Source organism: Talpa europaea (assembly GCF_964194135.1).
Source record: "Talpa europaea genome assembly, chromosome: 11".
Classification (NCBI taxonomy): Eukaryota; Metazoa; Chordata; class Mammalia; order Eulipotyphla; family Talpidae; genus Talpa; species Talpa europaea.
This window is the reverse complement of record NC_140078.1, coordinates 5,005,358-5,026,922: the sequence shown is the minus strand read 5'-3', so window position 1 is coordinate 5,026,922 and position 21,565 is coordinate 5,005,358. Positions and strand designations below refer to the sequence as shown.

At 47.4% G+C, this 21,565-nt stretch overlaps 1 protein-coding gene across 1 annotated transcript in view; it reads left to right on the top strand.

Annotated features, from left to right (window-relative positions):
* Positions 1-20,208, top strand: part of TSHZ2 (teashirt zinc finger homeobox 2) — a gene marked incomplete at its 3' end in the record, with an annotated part of 245,039 nt that extends 224,831 nt beyond the window's left edge. Inside the window, exon 2 of the mRNA XM_084247438.1 lies at positions 17,138-20,208. Within this exon, the coding sequence (XP_084103564.1) occupies positions 17,138-20,208 (3,071 nt within the window). The remainder of the gene's footprint in view (positions 1-17,137) is intronic.
* Between the last annotated feature and the right edge of the window lie 1,357 nt (positions 20,209-21,565).

Below are 21,565 nucleotides of genomic sequence, written 5' to 3'. Positions count from 1 at the left end.
GTGACGTCATAGTAAGTAATAAGGTTGTCAGTGCTACAGGGAACGAAAAAAAGTCACGCAGGAAGGGGCATTGAGGTAGAGAGCAAGACAGCAGCGGCAGAGTTAAATGGGTGAGCAGAGGAAGCTTCTTTGGGAAATGAGATTTTATTTTTTATTAAATTTATCTTCCTATATCATTGTTCATTTTTGAACAGTGTTTGATTTCTCCCCTCCTGTGTGGTCCCCGAAGGTCTCCCCCCACCATAGTCCCTTGTGATCTTCCTCCCCCTGTTTTGTCCCCTCTCCCTGTCTCTGCCCTGCTAGATGCCTCAGATCGCTGGTCAGCTTGCAAGTTTTGTCTTTTTCCTGACCCTCTGCTCAGTGTCTCTCTATCCCACATGTAAGTCAAACTATCCAATATTTCTCTTTTTAGGAAGTGAGATTTTAGCAAAGACTGGCAGGAGGGTAAGGAAGGCCACAGAAAGAGCCAGTGCAATTATCTAAGACAGGCGTTCCCTGGCTTGTCTGGGAAAGAAGCCCTGGACGGCTCAAGCAGAGACCCAGACAGGAGAGCAGCACTAACTTGCACAGGAATCTAAGAAGGCTGGCTTTGGCTGCGAGGTGAAATCCCATGGCGCTTTTGAGCAGCTGACACGATCTGATGTATCTTTCATCCTACTTGCCTAGAATGCTAAGAATTGACCTTTGGTAGCAGCGATGGAGTCGACTCCTGGCGGAGTTGAAGCTCCCTGTGAGTAGTAGCCGCCTGACCGAGACCTTTGTCCATGTCCCATCCCCAGGCCACCCTTATCACCCACCGTCTCACCGTAGACTGTCCAAGGGTGGGGGGTGCTTGGGGCTTGGGTTGGTTACCAGTTTCTTCTGCAGAACCAGAAGTTTCTTCTGTGTCCCTTCCATTAGCCTTAAATTCCTCACCCCCCAGAAAGAGGTCAAAACACCTGCCTCACAGGATAATTTCCAAAATCAGTGCAGACCAAATCCTCTATCCTCTCTCAGGCACACAGCAGGTGCTGGGACGTGTACCAGGCTCTCTCTTGCCTTACCGCTCCCCAATAACTAGAGGCTTCGCACAATGCTAATTCGGTAGTCTGGAAGATATTTAAATTTACAATCTTTATTTTAAGTGGGTTTGCTTGAGTAATTAATTCAATGTTAAGATTTTATTGGTGAGGCGCCCAGGATTTTAGCAACTGAGTTAGTTGAACATGAAAGGTCTTTAAGGATGAAAGATAAAATAAAGTCTGTTCTGTTACAACTCACATTTCTGTAAAGCAGATTAGCTTGTTCCTGATTGGTAAATCAGGCAACGATGGGAATGTAATGAGGACGCCACCTTGATCCACATGCGATTTTTCCCTCCATATTCTTGTTTAGCACCACTCGGTGCGCCAGCCAAGGATGAAGTTCAGCAACAGCTAAATGCGAGAAGACAGAGAATATAATCTTCTCACTTGGCCTTGCAAATCTTCTCGTCACCTCCCTTGACCTTTTCTTTCTTGACCCATCTCTAACTCCACCATCTCACTCCACCCTTAAACTCCTTTTACCCCACTGCCATCATTTCTTATTTGAGAAAGTAAAGTCCTTGATTTTCTGGAACATTCCTTCATTCACTACGGGTTTAACAAGTTGTTTCTAACTGGGCTGGTGTTTTTATTACATTTTCGCTTGCTTAGTTATCCTCTGGATGCCTACTTGCTTAGTTTGGAAGTGGTCTACCTTAATCTTATTGTTCCCTTATGTGCTATCATTTTAATGCAAGGTTTTGCAAAAATGCAAGATTTGTAATGTACATTGCACACACCTCCGCCAGACACGGAGAGCTGAGCAGGTTGCAGCTGAGCAGGTTGCCGGGGCCTGGGTGTGACCTGCGTGCACAGCCTGGAGTATAAATGTGGTTCTGGGGCCTCAGGAGATCATTTTAAAGCTGGGGTCCAGAGATGTCTGGGCCTATGACCTGAAGGAAGTTGGACCTCTCGAGGCCTAAGATTCCTCCACCTTTAAAAATGATGTGAATAATGTCACACCCACCATTGGCGTGCTGTGAGGCTGAAATAGAACAACATACATAAAGCATTCATGAGGAGGTACAATTGGAATAAAAGCCATTTACAAGCGAACAGGGTTCTAGTGAAGTGGGGTAGAGTGGATGGAGGTCTCACAATCAGAAGTGGCCCCCTGCATCCAGGGCCCAGTCTAACTCTGGATCACACACAGCTGAGACATGGGAAACCCCTGCCCTCTGTTCTGGTCTCTCTCCATCTGGAAAACTGGCTCCAACCTAGCTTATTTGTGCAAGATGCTGCTGAGCATCCTCAAGGGCCCCCACCCCGTGCGTGTCTGGGTTCCTGTTCTGTACATCTAGAAAATATAGCCGAGGAAAGATAATGCTCCCACGGCTGGAAAAGATCATTTGTAAGTGGCTTGTTAAAGCACACATCATTTTCCTGATCAGCGGTAGCCAGGCTGCATCTTGAGGAGCTGATGCAATTTATCATGTTATTATATATTTAGGGGCTTTTTGAAAATGCTGTTATTTACTCAACCGACTGTGTATATAGACTATTTAAAGCAGATTTTTGACCCAGTAGACTGTACCAGCCCCATCTATCGTTTCAATGAGCATGCTGGGACTCTTAAATATGCAGATCATTGACACAATAGACTAAGAGTGCTGGAAACATACTCCAAACGGGTAGATTCCAGTCATTGGGGGATGATATGTTTCTAAAAAACGTGTTCAAGGCAGGCCCAGACATATAGCCAGGCTCTACGGGAAAATGCATTTCTGGATGGAGAGGACTCTGGCTTAGGAGGGAGGTTTCCAGTTTCCAGAAATAGGGGACTTTCAATAGTGTGGCTTTGTGATCTGCACACTCGTCTATGAGCATTTAAACCACCCTTGTGAATTCCCAGCGATGCCACCAAGACCTGGCACTTGCTCTATTCTAACTCGCCTTGCAAGAAGCCATATTAGTACAGACTCCTCCTTTGATTCGAAGTATCTGTTGACCACCATCTCTTAGACTGACATCATTGCTTGCAAGCAACAAATATTGTCTCTGGCTAACTTGAGTTAAACTGTGTTGGGAAGAGAGTGGAGCGAGCCACTGAAGGGGAGGAGCCCATCTGCCTTGAGAGTCGGGGGAACAGAGCAGGGGGTGCGCTTGTCAGGGTGAAGCCCTGCCAGCCATTCCATTCTCGAGTGGTGGGGTCAGATTCCAGTTGTGCATAGCCAAGTCTGATGGGCTGGGATCCTGTGTCCACACTAAACAAACAAACAAACAGTCCACAAAGGAAAGACAAGAGAGGAAAAGAAAGTGCCCATGTTTTTGTTTTACCTTTCTACTCTTTAAACAAAATATCAGACACACATGTTTTCTGGATTATCGTTGGAAAAATAGTCCAGATGTGCTGGAGTCTCATTAAATTAATCTCCCAAAGACCAGAATCTATATCCTGTTGGCTGCTTCCCAGTGTGCCTGGAAGAGAGCAGATTTATACAGCCTGGATGTGCTAATGTTATTCTTATGTCAGCTCCAGATTGATCTTATGCCTTGGAAAATAAAATCAGCTACACTACCTACTTTAACATGAAGGGAGATGATTTCAATTATCAACTCACTCAAAATGCTGAAAGCAGAGGGGATGATTAGCAAGGGACCTCTCCCCCACCTTATGGCCCACAGCGGGGACAGATGATGGACAATAGTCCCCTCCAGAACTGTGCTGAGCAGGAGGCTGCAGCAATGAATAAGGCAGATAAGGCCCTGCAATCATGGGGTCATGTTCAAATTGGGGACAAAGATGTTCAAGGCAGGAGTTCAGTCTTAGCACTGCTGATATTTGAGCTAGCTCGTTCTTTGTTGTGAAGACTGTTCCACGCAGTGTAGAATATTTATCGGCATCTCTGACCTCTACCCTCTAGATGCCAGTGGTCCTGCTACCCCACCTCCCCCGTTTTGATAACCAAAATTTTTCCAGACTTCACCAGATATCCACAGGGACAAAATCTCAGCTTAGTCACGGAGAATGCGTTGGGTCTCACGGGGAGGATTGTACACTGGCGCTGGGACCCTCCCAGTGGGTGGGTAAACATTGTCTCTGCTGTTTTATGTAAGTAAAATTTTGAAGTACTGAGAGAGAAGCACAGTTTCAGAGTCCTTGCTGTGTGCCAAAACTCCTGGCACTGGGAACACGAGGATAAACACAGTGGCCTCCTTGCTCTTAAAGAGCTTACCATCCAGAAGGTGAGGTCAAGAACCACAATTTGATGCCCAGTTACAGATATTAGTAAGGTCCATTAGCTCAGAGAAAGGAGACTAATTGGAGAGCTTGGAGAAGGTTCCATGGAGGAAATGGCATGTAAAATGGCTTGGAATTCGAAAACACCAATATGTAAGTGACAATGGATTAAGTGCTTCCTAATCCAGGGTCAATCCTAAGTCTTATAGTTGACCTTCTTATCATCAAGGGTAGTTAATGGATGAATAGCAAAAGATTACCTTATGCTTTGTTAGAATTATACTATTTTCCCATTAAAATTGTTAGGGACTAAAGACTATGTACAAAAAATGTGTATCATGCAAAACATTAGGCCAGTGTGCATATGGTGATAAAAATGTGTGTAATTTATAAAGTAACAGACACCTGAGACTATGACATGTACATCGAGTAGCTGACAGATTGCTCAGTTGCAATTAACTCACCCCAAGTTATCGTAGTCAGTAAAACGAATTATCTGCTCATGAAATTTCAAAGCACAGTCAAGCTTCAGGTAGAGTTTGATCAAGGTTCCAGCTCCAATTTGTTTTAATTTTCTTGGCTCTGTGCTCTTGTGTGTGTTACCGTAGTGTTCAGGCTTCCCTCATGCTAGTGAAATTGTTGCTAGTAGTTCATGAGATTTTATCTTCTTGTATAAGGATGGAAAAAAGGAAAGGGAGAAACCCTTCCTTTATTAATCATCAAATCAAACCTGTTGGCTTAGGATAGGCCTGATTGAGTGAAAGAAGCCACTATTGTAAGGTGATCGGCTTAGACAAGTCATAACACACACAAACCAGGTGCTACCCATCCCACTCCCTTGTCATCTAGGGTGTAGCCTGAACGCTGATGAGTTTTTCAGCATTGCCCAAGAATTTCATTGTTAAATATTTATATGTATCAAAATATTGGCAAGGCCTGGAGAAACCACCAATACACTCTTTGAAGCTCTACCATTAAGTATAAAAATTCCCTCTGTATCTCCTTATATTGTCATTCAAAGCTGAGAGAGCTGCATAAAAGATGTTTTTTCAATAATTTGACCCATGGCTACTCCTTCTCCTCCAGCTCACAAAGCTCTGGTTCTTCTTCCTACCATTTCTCCAAGAAGAGAAAATTTCTCTTTTAAACGCAAATGCAAATTCACTAAAAAGTTGGCTAAACTCAGCCTCTCTTTATTAAGAAAAAAATATGTACAAAATTTAAAAAGAATTTAATTTACAAATTTCTTTAATTTACAAAAGGAAAAGATATATATATATTCTTTTTTTAGGAGGTTCAGCTTTAGCTTGGGATTTGGCTGAGAAGTAACATCAGATTTAAAAAGCAGAGGCAATCAGATTTATAAAACAGAGAGAAAGAAAATCAAGGACAATACAATGGGTATTTGATGAGTGTCTCTGTGTGTTATCCACCCCGGGGGATATTAGATCACCAGAGAATGCCATCCTCTGCTGGAAGAAGACAGTTTTGGGGTGCTGATATAGTAACCTCAAGACTTTTCCTATTTGCTCCTCTCCTTTATAGGTAGGGACAGAGAAAAGATGACATGTCTTGAAAAGATCAGGCTTAAATGAGCCCTAACCTAAAATCAAAGGGTCAACAAACCCTGGAGAATTTTCCATTAGATTATTCAGACTGTCGATTCAAAAAGATCGAAGACCTCCGCATCTCCCAGAATTTGGGCCATTTCCAAGAACTGCTTCATCCAAGTGTCCAGTGCAGGTTTGGCCCCAGATCAGACCTGCTGTTTCATGTAAGTTGCCTCATTTAAAAGCTAACCTAGTTAATTAAGAACTGAAATAGGTCAGGATTTATTTAACAGAGTTACCGGAGTTATTTAGAAATGCTAATTCCTTTCATCATTAACTTTCTTGTTTGTTTGTTCCTTGTAGTATAAAAATACTCAGTCTGATAAGAGGATTTAAATGAATCCAAAAGGAACTGAATGAGAATAATGCTAGGAACTTGGTGGATTTGTTTCAGCCAACACTTGAAAGAATAAATCCTAAAATTCCTGAGAAATCCAGCCCCCTGTTGCTCTTCATGACTAGGTGGTTGTCCCCTCACTAATGAGGTGAGGGACATCAGTGAGTGCTTCTGATGACCAGGCATTCTGAGTTCTTTCCAGTTATCTCAATTCTCATGACCATCTTTGAGGCAGTTACTATAATGATGTCCATTCTGTTGGTGCATAGACTGAGGCCCAGAGAGATTGAGACCCACAGAGGTTATTGCTTTGCAGAAGATGCCAGTGTAAGACCTGGCCGAAGTGGGATTTTAACCCTGAGCAGAATGGCTGCAGATCCTGCAATCTTCATTTCCATCTAACCGCCAGGAGGGTGGTACGTGCTCTTCCTTTTGTCTGGCTCTCCTTTAACAAGAGAGCGTGTTCTCCATGCAGCCCCTGCTTCATGGGCGACAGATGGGGTGAACATCACCCTCCCTCATCACCAGTGCCCAAAGTTGCAGCTCTGACTTTGCAGCTGTGACCTTGACTTTGTAGCATAGCTCAGCAGTTGACATCTGGAGCTTTGTGGTGAGGCTATCCTGAGCATGTAGAGTGTGAGTTGCCTCCTAGGCCTCTGCCCACCAGTTGCCAGTAACACCAATTCTCTAGCTATAACAACAGAAAATGCCTGCAGATAAAGCTGTCAAATATCCTGGGGGTGGGGGGGTGCTAGCTTGCACCCTGGTTGAGAACCACTGAGGAAGAGAGATGGCGACCCAGATGGCGACCCAGATGGCAACCCAGATGGCTCCAGGGCCACATGTTCTTCTATAGAAACCAGCTGTCAGGAAATGATCTAATAAATTCACTCACCCTGAAGTGCAAAGGTCAGATGAGGGAATGTCTCTGTATTTTTACAGGGGATGGTCCTGGGTTTGTCTCATGCTAGATGGAAAAAGTCAAAGTACAGGGTTAGGTGCAAGAAGAAGCAGAGTGTAAGAGGTTTCCAAACTGAGGAGGAGCAGGATTTTCAAGGCCCCTGCATCTGTATACAACCTTAGCCAACCCAAGGGATGTTGGTATTTTTGAAAAAGGCTTTTTTGTTCTTCTCCATGGCTTGAAAGTAGATGGGGACCCATGAGACTAATCCTCAGTTTGTCAGGGAGGGAAAAACTGCGCTTCACCAGTGCAGCCACCCAGTCGTCCAGGGTCTGCCTAGCTCATTCCCTCCTGTATTCAACAAATACCTGAACAAACTGGACGTTGGACAGGAAAAGGGATATGATGGTGAAGCCAATAGCTTCAAGCTGCCCCTAGGAAGTTTAGTCTTAGAGGGAAGACAACCAATAAGTGAGTAGGGGAATAAGTTTATTGCAAATTGAGATAAGAATTGTACGAGAAAAGAGACGAGGCTGAGACAGGAAATAACTTTGGCAATAGGAGGCTTGGAGGGAGGGAGCGGGGTACAGGGATCTGGGGTGACCCTCTCGAGGACTGGCAGTTGAGTTGACATTAAATGAATGAGAAAGAGTCAGGCATAAGGGAAGGGGGAAGGAGGATCTGGTGAGTTCAAAGAACAGGGAGAAGAATTCTAGCTTTAGAGACCTGAGGCGGGACAGTGATGGGAGTAGCTTGGGAATGGAAACACGACAGGTGCTCTCTGTGGGATGGTTGAGGGCGCACATAAACTGGGTGACAAGGGAGGGCGCTGATGGGGGTTACAGAGGACATGGCGTCTCCACTAGCCAAGTCACTGTCACTGTTGGGCAGGCACAGGGACCGCAGGGGAGGGACACAGGCCTCTGGTGAGGAGGTCACTGCACCTGCTAGAGTAGTCCAGTGTTGTGGGGTGCATGACACCTGCAGAGTTTTTGTAATTATTTGAGAGCTAGAATTGACATCTCTGGCTGATGAATCAAATACAGGCAGTGCAGGAAGGGAGGAACGCAGCTTAGATTCTAGAGTCCGACAGGCCCAATTTCACGTCCTAAATCAGCTGTGTGGCTCCAGAGATGTAATTAACATTCTCTGCAGTTCAATTTCATTATCTGCAAAGATGGAATTTGAATGACATATAGGGCCATTGTGGGATCAAATGATGTAACACGTATAAAAAAATTAGCCCATCGGGCTTTTGTTCTCGCCAACTGCTAGCCATGTGTTAAAACAGAGAATGAACCACTTCGAAACTGGGAGATCATGGGATCTAATGTATGTTGAGCGGCTCTTAGACTGAGTTATTGACAAAAGCATAAAAGCTTGTGTGGAAAGTTCTTCCCATGCTTAGGCTGATCAGCTCAGACCATGGTGGGAGACCCTGATCATCATGGGGACCCCATATACCTGGTGCCCTGGGGGCCTCAGAGGCAGGTGGGCACAGTGACCATGAAGGTGGAGACTCCAGCATGAACAAAAGTTGCCAGATGCAACGTCTGGGCCATGGGTGGGGGCAGTGAAGAATAGCAGGGCGAGGAAGTCCTTCTCTGTCTGAGAAATTGGCCATAAGACAGGAAATGTCTTTCCACCTCACTTCTGTGATTCTAGAGATAGCAAAGACTTTTCACCAGAAAAGCAAAGGCCAGATCACTTTCTGACAGTGCCAATTTAGCTGCTCTGAGGACAGAGGAGGCTTTTTTCTTTCTTTCTTTCCTTCTTAATGGGAAGTGGTCACAGCCATGAACTTAGCAAAAGAAGCAGGTTAAAATTTGTCCGTTCTTGGCTAATGCAGTTAGACGTTTTCGAGAAAAGGCAATGAGAAGTGGTCATTATCCATTATCTGCATGAAATATTTCAGAGAAAGAAGCAGCATTTGCCAAAAAAAAGAAAAGATGTTTGACTTCAAGCCAGGCAAGAAGGAAACAAGATCACCTTCGAGCTCTGTGGGATGGCTGTGCTAATGATGTTATTTCAAGTAAAATGGGAATATATATCTGAAAAAATACAGATGGTGCATCATCAGCCTCATACACTTTCTGAAGGTCGTTCTGGACAATGATTCACTGTCCCTTTTCTTGGCCAAAAAAAAAAAAAAAAAAAAAAAACCCTCTAAATAAACTTTCCAGTCTTGGAAAGAAGCATATATGGTTGCGTGTGCTTATAAATCCTTAGGTGGGGAAATGCATAGAAAATCAGAATACACATTTTGCTGAAAATGCTTGCTACCCCTTGAAAAGTCAAAATGTAAAATCTTAATTTGATGGGGAACTGCTCTTCCTCTTAGTGCAGTTGCTTTGTCCCTGTTCTGTTTCACTTTGCTTCCTCCTGCTCCCAGTGAGGGCTCTCTCTGCGTGAGGATAATAGAAGGATAATGATTTCCCAAACTGGAACTACCCAAAGGCTTATGAAGTGGCCTCCCCTTCACCCTTCTCCGTGGCTGTTTTCTCACTCTACTTTTTTAAATTGTCACCCCAACATTTCCTAGTTGTCATACAGACGAGGCTGAAACTAGGTGGCCGGCCAGACCCCTCTAGCCCCTGCAAGCCCGTCTGCAGTGAGAGCGATCCTCTCTCAATGCAGAGCCGAGATCTCCAACAAGACCTTCCCCTTGGAGGGTGGGTTATGTAATTGCAGACCTGATCATTATGGGGGATGACCTAATAACTTGCCACGCCATGTCTGCCCCTCAATTGTATGGAACTCCTCAGCCACATATGACTGTCTCCTACACGAACGATTTAACATGAAGTAACAAACCCCAAACTGGAGGGAACTCATTTACTCATGACATGTCCAAAGCTGATTCATGTGTAGAGCAAAGATTATCTAAAAGCTGTTGGCTGGAAATAGATTTTGGGGTTACAAAGAGAGCCCAAGTCAGCTGATGTCAGCCTTCTGTGGGTTCAGGTTAGGGAGACTAGGATGGGAGTGTTTCCATGGTGCCTTGAACAAACCTGAAGTCAGGAGCTTGTCCTTGATTCATCCCTTGCAGTGTCGTGTCTAAGACATCCACCTGCCTATGACGTCGATACTATCGTGATTCCCGTCTTGGAGGTGAGGGAGCTGAGCCTCTGAATGTCTTAGTAACTTTCCCAAGATCGTGTTTTAAGCTGATTTGAACTAAAACCCTCCCCGTGCCAAGGTCAGTGGGTCATCCTATGTGTTCATTAACTCATCAGCCCTGAATCAGTGGTTTTACTTTCTCCTTGCGTGGTTCAAACTGGGAACAATCATCTAAGCCTGGGGCATTTCATCTTTTGGTCCCTGGAGAGGGAAGGGCTTGGATGTCTCAGTCATCATCTCTTGTCACAGTGCTGGCACCCACATACTCCCGTGAACACGGCATAGAGCAGTCGATGCTAAATATCTTGCTGCTAATTAATCACTTTACAACTTACAGCCAGGCTTCTCAAACTTTCTTGCACCCAAGAGTCCCCTAGGGATCTTGTTAAATGACTCCCAGTCCAGAATCCTGGGATGGGGCTGAAAGTTTCCATTTCTAACAAGTCCCCAGGTGATGCCACTGCAGCTCCTGGTCCAGCGACCATTGTCTGAGCAATGAGGGCTACCACATGCTTTCCTTTCCTCCTTGTTCCTGACAGAGCCCTGTGAAGCGGGCAGGTTTGGGACGGTCACTCCTCTTCCCCTTGATAAGGAATCCAGGAAAAAGCTGATCAGGGGGCACTGAAGGACCTGCCAAATCTTCAGGCTCTGCCTAACTCTAGTTCTCTTTGTTCAGAGCTTGCAAATGCCAGGGTCTGAGATGTGTGGGTTTCATCTGCATGGTTTGCTTAAGCAAGAGATCTGCCAACTTTCTGGACCCCATGGCTGCCCATGGAGTGGCAGTTGTGTTCCCTCAGTGAGGCATCAGCTCCCTGTTTGCTCCATGGCCATCCTGTGCCTCCGCCTACCTGAGTGCCAGAACGCTGCCCTCTGTAGCTGAGGATCGTTTGGCTCCCATCTGGCCCACTTTGCCCATTCACTCACCTGCCTTCCTCTAGCTCAACATCTTTTCCTTCCCATGCATTGGATCCAACTTAATAACTCATCTCTCTACATACCTCGGCCTGAGGCCTCCTCCGTTGGAGGCCCAGTGAGACTCAATGAGGGTGTCTGGTACTTGATAGCTATAGAATAAATATTTCTTGATTAAATGAATAAACAGATGAACCACAAAGAGATGACACAGCAGCTACTTCTCCTGGCTTCAGCTCACCTGGACCTTTCCTGCTGATGGCCAAGAAGTGGAGAAAGTCACAAACAGCTTATCGTCCAAAGAGCATGATGACCGTGCAGGAAAGCTCCCAGGAGCACATTAAGTAGATGGACTTTGATTTCCACCAGACCCCACCTGGTGGGCCTGCACCGGACATGTAAGACATTCCACGCGATGGAAAGGCCTGCAGGAAATTAAAAAGGAGTTGTTTCTGGTGACCCTCAGAAAGCTCTGCATCCTTCTCTGCCCAGCACACAGGCTCAGGACAAGCTTGGTCCTCACACACTCAGTCTTCAACAACTGTAAACAGAAATTTCTGTTAGTTTGCTCCCCACATTCAAGGAAGGAGGGAGCAAACCCTTCTCCCCTGTCTGTGTGAGCAAGTCACACTTATGTGAATGAGCTATACAGGGTGTGGCAGGCAGGGGAGTCTATATGCCACAGATGTTTCCACAGCCACGAATGTTCCTATGTAAAGATGTGCATGTGAGCTTATGTGATTCTGTGGACTGAGGGGCCGAGCCTGGGCTCTCGGGACCCCAGGAGTGGTGTCCAGCCCCCCTGCCTCTGGCCATCCATGTCTGAAGAGAGAATGAGCTGACCCCTCCACACAGCACTCCCAGGGCCTCACACGGGGCCTGGCCACCACTGAGAAGAAGCTCAGTCTCCAGAACTAAATCCTCGATCACTTTACTCAGCCTGCCAACAAGAGCACCAATTAGTGCCAATAATAAGATACAGATTAACAGATTCCCAGGCCACAGTCCCCAACACACTCACGACCGGTGACAGAGGCCTTAGTCGCTGTCATCAGGCCACACACCTACAGGGCCCAGGGACGGATGCCCTTGCCATCCCGCCGCGGACGTCTGCCCTGCATGTGGGGGAATCTGTGTTTGGTTTTAAACTGCCATTTAGTGGGGTAGGTTGGCGAAAACGATCTTGTCACCACCAGGCATGTTTTTAAATGAGATCTTGCTGGAAATCAGGTTTCAATTTTGAAAATCAGCCTTCATGAGTTTTAGATTCTTTTAGGCCCCCCCTGTTTCCAGCTGGGGCATGAAAAATGGTCAGTGTTTTTATTGTAAACACGCCCGTGAGGATTTTCAAGGCAACTACAAAAAAAACCCTGATTCTTAACATCGAGCCACCATGAAATATTTTGCACAATTTCATTGAAATCATTCTGACTAGACATTCTGGGAACAACTAAGGTGGTAATTTAAAAAAAAAAAAAAATCCCTCTAGTTTGTTTGTTTTTTTTTTTTTAATTTTGGTTTAAAGGAAATTTCTCAAATACAAGGGTTTACTTCTAAATTCTACCCATATATTCAGAGAGTAAAACATTTGGAGCATAGATCATATTTTTCACTAATGACTTTTCTTCTTTTTTAAATCAACACAACTCAGGAGTTCAGCCCAATATTTGTGTAACATGTATCATGAATTAGCTAATGGGTTTGACTCATGACAAAATGAGTCCGTATTTTCAAAGTTCCCACGTGTGAATCAGTTTTAAATCAGAATCTGCGTGCATTGGGAGCATATTGGTGGATGCTTTGCAATCTCAATGCTTTGTTGCTGTCTTCCCATGCAAACATTTAAATCCACGGCTCAGGATTTTGTGGTGACAAGAAAGTTAGTTGGTAGCTGGAAAAGATGGTTCACAGGGATGGTCTAGATTTATCACTGGACAAAGCTGGTCAGGATGCTTGTGATACACACCTGGCCCTGGGTGGGGGGAGGGCACAAGGGGAGAGTGTGTGGGGGAGGGGCCTTAGCCCATCGCAGGCACCATTTGCAATGCTGTGACGTAGCATAGTTTGCAAGCAGAATACCCCCCCTTCTACTGTCTGGGGCATGGTGGGGGCCAAGGGACAGTTGTGTTCTTTCTATGTGGCATCAACTTTGGGAGAAGCAGGTCTCGGTCCACTTGGGGACACGTGTTTTACCTCTATATTTCGTGAAAGGAGCCTATCCATCAATAAGCAGGCAAACGAGATCATGCCAGGGTGTGGAAAGTGCTACAGGGATTTCAGTAAATCAGCTCATGTGGCCAAGAAGGGAGCCTGCCTAGGAGAAGCCCCTCTTGGAAAGGGACCTCTGACCTGAACCAGATAAATGAAGAAGAATCAGTTCTGGAAAGGTCCCGAGGAAGACCCTTCTGGACAGAGAAGTCTGCCCTGGCAAAGACCAGCGTCAGGGGGAGGATTGGAGGGTCAGGAAGCTGCTGTTGGGGAGCAGGGTTCCCGGTGACCAGGCAGAGAAGTAGGGGCCACCCCAGCAGGCTCTCCCGGATTATGCTAATGGTTTGGATTTTCTTGTAAGTGCAGCAGAAAGCAGGTGCAGGAGTCAAAACGGAGCAATGTCACCATTAATACCTTCAACAGAGAATATCCCGAAGAACAGACTGGAGGGCAGCAGAAGCAGGAACCTCATTTTGTCCCAGTCGGACCCGTCACCCAGCTTGGAAGACAGACGGTCCTTGAGCCTGTCAGGTCACCGAGAATTGACAGGATTTACTCCCGCACGAGCTGTCCTAGAACAGCCGAGTTCACCTGGCCACAGGCAGGCAGTGGAGAGGGTGAAATGAGAGTCAGGAGGGAACAGGAGAGGCTTGGCACCAGGGAGTTTGATCTTCCAGCCTCAATCCACAAGGAGGTTCTCCAGACAACCGTCCTTTCTTTCGTACGTTGGCATAATTGCCATCACTTTCTTTTGTAAAATGAGTATTCAGAAGAATAAACTTGCCAGTCATCCGTTCTACCAAGATTTACACACGATGCAATCTTATTAAACAAATCATCGGTGGAGAGGGAGACAGGGACTCATTACACACCCAGGTCGCCGTGTTCTGTCTCTCTCGCCTCCGCTGCCGGTGGCAAACAAAATCACTTAAGTCAAGTGAATAGTTTTAAATGTATAATATTAAAATGTGTTTTTAAAAACTCCTTGGAACCCTCAGCCATTGTTAAAATACACTCACTTTGACGGATGCTTTGGCACTTTTTTTTATGAGGCTTTTCAATGCATTACCTTATCTGGTGCATGAGATTTAGTCTGTTTGGCAGAAGAAAACAGACAAAAAGGGTCTCTTGGCATGAGTTACTCTTCTGTAAAGGTTATAGTAAACATGTCAATGCCTAATTAAGCAGAAAATTTTATCTGTATGGTGGGGGAGGCGTCGGCTGTCTGACTTTTCTTCTGGGGAATCCATTTAGAAGGACAAAGTAGATTGTGAAGTTGAGCTGATCTGGAAAACTCAGCTTCCAAATGTCAGCAGAAAAAAAAAACTTCTTTTCTTCTTGTGTGACAGTTGCTATGCTGGCTGGGCAGCGTGTGTGTGTGTGTGTGTGTGTGTGTGTTTGTGTGTCTGCACACGCACACACTATATACACACATGCATGTCTTTCATCAACACACATACAAAATAATGTGAATTACTTCCCAGCTTCGCGTTAAACATCAGGCACTGAGCTAGGCACTGAAAATACTGAGCTAAGGGAATCCTAGCAGTGCCCATAGCCATTTGTAGAAAGTCCTCTTTTTCCTCTTAGATTTCTTCACTTGATGAATGTGTACATGCATGTGCATGCACGTGTGTGAATGTGTGTGCACATACTTTTCTTTGTGGCTGTGATCATATTGCCCATGCGTCTTGACCTGGAATAGTCCTGTCTGATACCTCCCATCTCAGCGTAGGAGTAATGATGCCTTTTAATTCTCAAAAGTGTCCTTGTTGGATTCATAAAAATTTGCCTGATTCTTTGCAGTATTTTGCTTGGCTCTGGCACAACTCATTTATTATTTATACCAGACTTTTTCCTTGAACCTGGTGGTATGACCATGTTTGCACATATCCATATTAGTCCAGGGAGAAGAAATAGTGATGAGGCTGAGGGGAGGGAGGTGATGCTTTTAAATGAGCGACCACTTAGTAATGGCCGCTTGGCTAGACTGAGTCATGTTTGTACCTTCAAATCCCTTTATAGAACCAGAGAGCACAATGCCCATTTCATAAAGCACCTACTTGTCAACTTGCTAGGAAAGTAGCAATAACAATAAAATAACGAACGTGACCTCTAACCCGGTATTGGAATGAGTTTTGACTCTTTGTCATGGTTGGTGATGACATGCCTTGCCCCAGCTTTCCCAGCTTCTCCCCTTCGAGAGGGCTCTGTGTTCAGTAACATTTCAGCGAATTCCACCACGTAACCTTTAATCTTTAGGTCTCCGTAAAGTTTTCCTGTTCGTTGGGTCGATCAAAAGGGAGGACCAAGTGTTCAGGCCACGTATCTGCTGGCCAAGCAGACTGGGATCACACAGGGATGCTGTCATCCGCGCTGTGTGGCCTGGACACAGTCCTTAACCTTAAAACCTCAGTTTCCCCATGGGTGAAATGAAAATGATCTTAGTACCTTCTTCTTGTGACGAGTAGACAAAATGAAAGACTGCATCTGCTGTGTCTAAATAATACTCATCTTTGGCAGCAGCAACCTTTGGAATTCCCGACGGGAGCTGCCTCTTTCCTAGCACACCTGCTTCAGCCTGCCTCACAGGACAGACATCCAAGAAATGGTCATCCCTTTGCAAGCTTCACCTTGGTGACTGGCAATCACTGCACTGCTCTAGGGTTTCTCCCAAATATCCACCTGCCAGAGAGGGAACCAGGCGCCCATAGGGAAAATACTGCATTGAGATCAAGCAGGCCTTGCAAATATAAGACTGAATGTCCTTTGCTTTGGTTGCATTTCAGCCACGTGACTCTGAAAGGGCCAGGTGAAGAAAATGAGCACGTGGACATAAATAGTCACTTCCCCATCTCCATTGATGGATATTTGCCCATTAATTCCCTTTGCACCCGCTCCCTCCTGACTTCATTTTCCCTATGCAATTACTGGCCCTAAATCCTTTCAGAGCAGGGAAGGCATGCATCCCCAATAGCATTCTGCATCTACAAATCAAATGTATAATTGGCATCTCATGATGGGGACCCACAAATCACAGTGCATTTGAAATTACAGGCACAAGATCGAGAGGGCATTTTCAGCCTTGTCTGGAAAGGACTTCATAAACCTGTTTGAGAATAATAGCACAGTCCCCAAATCTCCCATTCTAACACCATTTGCTATTATTTTAAAATCATTAGATTTGCTGAGCTTACATAATTTTTCAGCTATCAATGGAAGATTTTATTCGATTCTCCATAATCTCTCTTCCTGCCGTGCGACTCTGTGAATAAAACATCCTAACGAAAAAGACGCTGGTGCTCAAAAAATAAAATGGCTGTGTGTCCCAATTAAGTCTGAGCTGAAGACTCATCTGCGATGACGACTATGTGCCCCTGTTGCCAGGTGTTTTGGGTGGACCTTACCTGGCATCCAAGAGTCAGGGCTTAGTCCTCTTAGGAGCCGATCTCTGTAGAGCTGTGTCTTCAGGAGGATTTGGATTCAGCCCAGTTTTCCTGAAAGCCATGTGCATGAATTTAGCAACTATCTCATTATAAGAGAATCAGAATGCTATTCCTTAAACGCGGGCGCTCTAGGCATTGATCAAGAAGGGTAACTCCCGCCCATTTTATTTTAGAGGCAGCAGGCGGCACCCAAGGCGTCATTTGGCTTTTCCCTGAATCCATTGCTTGCGGTGCATAAAAGTGTAGATTAAATCGCTATGCAGTGGGTGTGGGAAGCACCTCTCAAGTGGGGAAATTGGCTTGGAAGGTGAAACCCGTGATTGCTGTTTCAATTACCTCTCGCTCTCCCCTCTGGCAGGCTATGCCCAGGAGGAACCCCTGAAAGAAGAGGAGGAAATAAAAGAGGAGTCAGAGGAGGAGGCAGACAATGGCTCCGGCACTCACCTTCAGGGCGGCAATGACCCCGGGACAGATGAGGAGCTGGACACCGGCCCGGAGCAGAAAGGCTGCTTCAGCTACCAGAACTCTCCGGGAAGCCACCTGTCCAACCAGGACGCCGAGAACGAGTCCCTGCTGAGCGATGCCAGCGACCAGGTGTCCGAGGTCAAGAGCGTCTGCGGCAGGGAGGGTGCGGACAAGAAAGCGGCCGCGCCCCCCAAGCTGCCCCACGAGGCCCACAGCTGCATGGACAAGATGACCGCCGTCTACGCCAACATCCTGTCAGATTCCTACTGGTCGGGCCTGGGGCTGGGCTTCAAGCTGTCCAGCAGCGAGCGGCGCAACGGCGACCCCCGCCATGGCGGCAACAAGACTGACTTCGATTGGCACCAGGACGCGCTGTCCAAGAGCCTCCAGCAGAACCTGCCCGCGCGCTCTGTGTCCAAGCCCAGCCTGTTCAGCTCGGTGCAGCTGTACCGGCAGAGCAGCAAGGTGTGCGGGACCGTGTTCACCGGGGCCAGCCGGTTCCGGTGTCGCCAGTGCAGCGCCGCCTACGACACCCTGGTGGAGCTGACCGTGCACATGAACGAGACCGGCCACTACCAAGACGACAACCGCAAGAAGGACAAGCTGAGACCCACGAGCTACTCCAAGCCCCGGAAACGGGCTTTCCAGGATATGGACAAGGAGGATGCGCAGAAGGTTCTGAAATGTATGTTCTGTGGCGACTCCTTCGATTCCCTCCAAGATTTGAGCGTCCACATGATCAAAACAAAGCATTACCAAAAAGTGCCTTTGAAGGAGCCGGTCCCAACCATTTCCTCGAAAATGGTCACTCCCGCCAAGAAGCGGGTGCTGGACGTCCACCGGCCCTGCTCCCCCGACTCCACCACCGGCTCTTTCGCGGATTCCTTTTCTTCTCAGAAGACTGCCAGCCTGCAGCTGTCCAATAGCAACCGCTACGGCTACCAGAACGGCGCCAGCTACACCTGGCAGTTCGAGGCGTGCAAGTCCCAGATCCTCAAGTGCATGGAGTGCGGCAGCTCCCACGACACCCTGCAGCAGCTCACCACCCACATGATGGTCACCGGCCACTTCCTCAAGGTCACCAGCTCGGCCTCCAAGAAAGGGAAGCAGCTGGTGCTCGACCCGCTGGCGGTGGAGAAGATGCAGTCGCTGTCCGAAGCCCCGAACAGCGACCCTCTGGCCCCCAAGCCCTCCAGCAACTCGGTGTCTGACTGTGCAGCCTCTACCACCGAGGCAAAGAAAGAGGGGAAGAGAGAGAGACCGGAGGAGACCAGCAGCAAGGACGAGAAAGTCCTGAAAAGCGAGGACTACGGAGACCCTCTCCAGAAGCCTTTAGACCCGACAATAAAATACCAGTATCTGCGGGAGGAGGACCTGGAAGACGGCTCCAAAGGTGGCGGGGACATTTTGAAGTCACTGGAAAATACTGTCACCACCGCCATCAACAAAGCCCAGAACGGGGCCCCCAGCTGGAGCGCCTACCCCAGCATCCACGCCGCCTACCAGCTGTCCGAGGGCCCCAAGCCTTCTCTGCCCATGGGATCCCAGGTCCTGCAGATTCGCCCTAATCTCCCCAACAAGCTGAGGCCCATTGCACCAAAGTGGAAGGTGCTGCCACTGGTGCCCATGGCCACCAACCTGGCCCCCTACACCCAAGTGAAGAAGGAACCAGAGGACACAGATGGAGTCGGGAAGGAGCGTGGGCAAGACAGTCCCCACGATGAGGCATCCTCGTTCAGCCACGGGGAGGGGGAGTCTTTCCCCCAAAGCGAAACCCCCTCAGAATCCAAAAAGGCTGAGCCTTGTCCCCCGCAGGAGGACGACAAGCTGATGAAGGAGGGCGGCGAGAAAGAGAAATCCCAGACGTTGGAGCCGGCGTCTTCTCTGAGCAACGGCTGCGCCCTCGCCCACCATGCCTCAGCCCTGCCCTGCATCAACCCGCTCAGCGCCCTGCAGTCCGTCCTGAACAACCACCTGGGCAAAGCCACGGAACCCTTGCGCTCGCCTGCCTGCTCCAGCCCAAGCTCAAGCACAATCTCTATGTTCCACAAGTCCAATCTTGGCGTCTTGGACAAGCCGGTCCTGAGTCCCGCCTCCACGAGACCAGCCAGTGTGTCCAGGCGCTACCTGTTTGAGAACAACGATCAGCCCATCGACCTGACCAAATCCAAAAGCAAGAAAGCCGAGTCCTCGCAAGCACAATCCTGTACGTCTCCGCCGCAGAAGCACGCGCTGTCAGACATCGCAGACATGGTCAAAGTGCTCCCCAAGGCCACCACCCCGAAGCCCGCCACTTCCTCCAGGGTGCCTCCCATGAAGCTGGAGATGGATGTCAGGCGCTTTGAGGATGTCTCCAGCGAAGTCTCGACTTTGCATAAAAGAAAAGGCCGGCAGTCCAACTGGAACCCTCAGCATCTTCTGATCTTGCAGGCTCAGTTTGCCTCCAGCCTCTTCCAGACATCGGAGGGAAAATACCTGCTGTCTGATCTGGGCCCCCAAGAGCGAATGCAGATCTCAAAGTTTACGGGACTCTCCATGACCACGATCAGCCACTGGCTGGCAAACGTCAAGTACCAACTTAGGAAAACGGGCGGGACCAAATTTCTGAAAAACATGGACAAAGGACACCCGATCTTTTATTGCAGTGACTGTGCCTCCCAGTTTAGAACCCCTTCTACCTACATCAGTCACTTAGAATCTCACCTAGGTTTCCAAATGAAGGACATGACCCGCATGGCAGTGGAACAGCAAAGCAAGGTGGAGCAGGAGATTTCCCGGGTACCGTCGGCTCAGAGGTCTCCGGAAACAATAGCTGGCGAAGAGGACACAGACTCTAAATTCAAGTGTAAGTTGTGCTGTCGGACATTTGTGAGCAAACATGCAGTAAAACTCCACCTAAGCAAAACGCACAGCAAGTCACCCGAACACCATTCACAGTTTGTAACAGACGTGGATGAAGAATAGCTCTGCAGGTATGGGTTTGCTCCCAGGGGATGTGTGAGGAGCTTCTGTAAGGGAGATGGGTCTGTTTAGCGGCAGCCAGCATCTCCCAATGCCAGGTGGAGAGTAGCCTGCTGGGATAGGAGTTGTTTTTATGAAAGACTAGCATGTGATCTGTAAGTCCCAACGAGCCTCTCAGTTTCTCCCATGTAGTGTTGGAGAATAGACTAAAAATGGGCTTAGAGAGATGGGGTTCGCAGATGACTGCTTCTTCCTATGTGAGCCCCTGAAGTACCCAACTTTCAAGGTCCAGCCAAGGCTACACCTCATTTTAATGATCAAGTACTATCTTCTCTCACTGTCCCCTAGCACCCCCCTCTTCCCTAGCAATGCTAATGACGCCTAAAGTGATAAAAAGGTGAGAGACAGAAGAAGATTGTAGTTACTGGGGGCAGGCGCCTAAAGAGATTTCTTAATCCGCTCATGAATAGCTTCAAGCCGGTCTTCACTATAATTACTGTAATCAGTGCTTTTGCGGCTTCCTTTCAGCAGTTGCTACCTTCCGCTCCCTTCCCTTTGTTTAGTCCCCCCATTAGGGTTCCTATGAAAAAGCATCGGCCGGTAGTTGGATGGTAGAAAAATATTCTCTGCAGAATATGGAGATGAACAGAGAGGAAACTTATTCTTATTTCGTCTATGGGTTTTCCTTAGGCTAGACAGGTCTATCACCTTTCACACGGACAGATGCGGTGCACGCCCGTGAGACTTGACCTTCCATAAAGAAACAAAGGACTTTCAGCACACCCGTTGCCAATGCACATGGGGTCCACAGCTTCCAGATCATTTGCATCACGGCAGTTCCGTGCCGTGCACAGTCTCTGCTGCCCAGGCTGTCACCTCCAGCAAAGAGAATGTAGACCAAGGTCAAATACCTTGACAGATCAAGGCCGTTTTCAAACACTGCACATAAGTAAGGCCGGATCCTAACCAACCCCTTTCCTCTCCTGTTTGTCTCCTCTCCAGCATGAGCTGTCCCCACCCCTTCCCCACACAAACATTAGGAACCCTCATACATATTCAGGCTGCCCTTCCCTCAGACCACACTCCAGGGTGGGCACTCCACTTGACTTCAACCTCTAACACTTGCCAGTCTATGTCACGTCATGCCAGGTTATCAGGAAGCTCTTTGGATTCCTTCGCAATATGATAGGAACAACAAATAATAACTTACCATGTAAGCCCTCGCCATTGTCACTAAGTCATCAAAGGCAATTTCGGTAGCTACCTGTTTAAATGAGAGACTTTCAGACCAAGCCACCAAGGAATGAGCGCTAGCAGAGTTGGGGGTGGAGAAGGGTATTGATAGGGTGTGGTGAGGGAA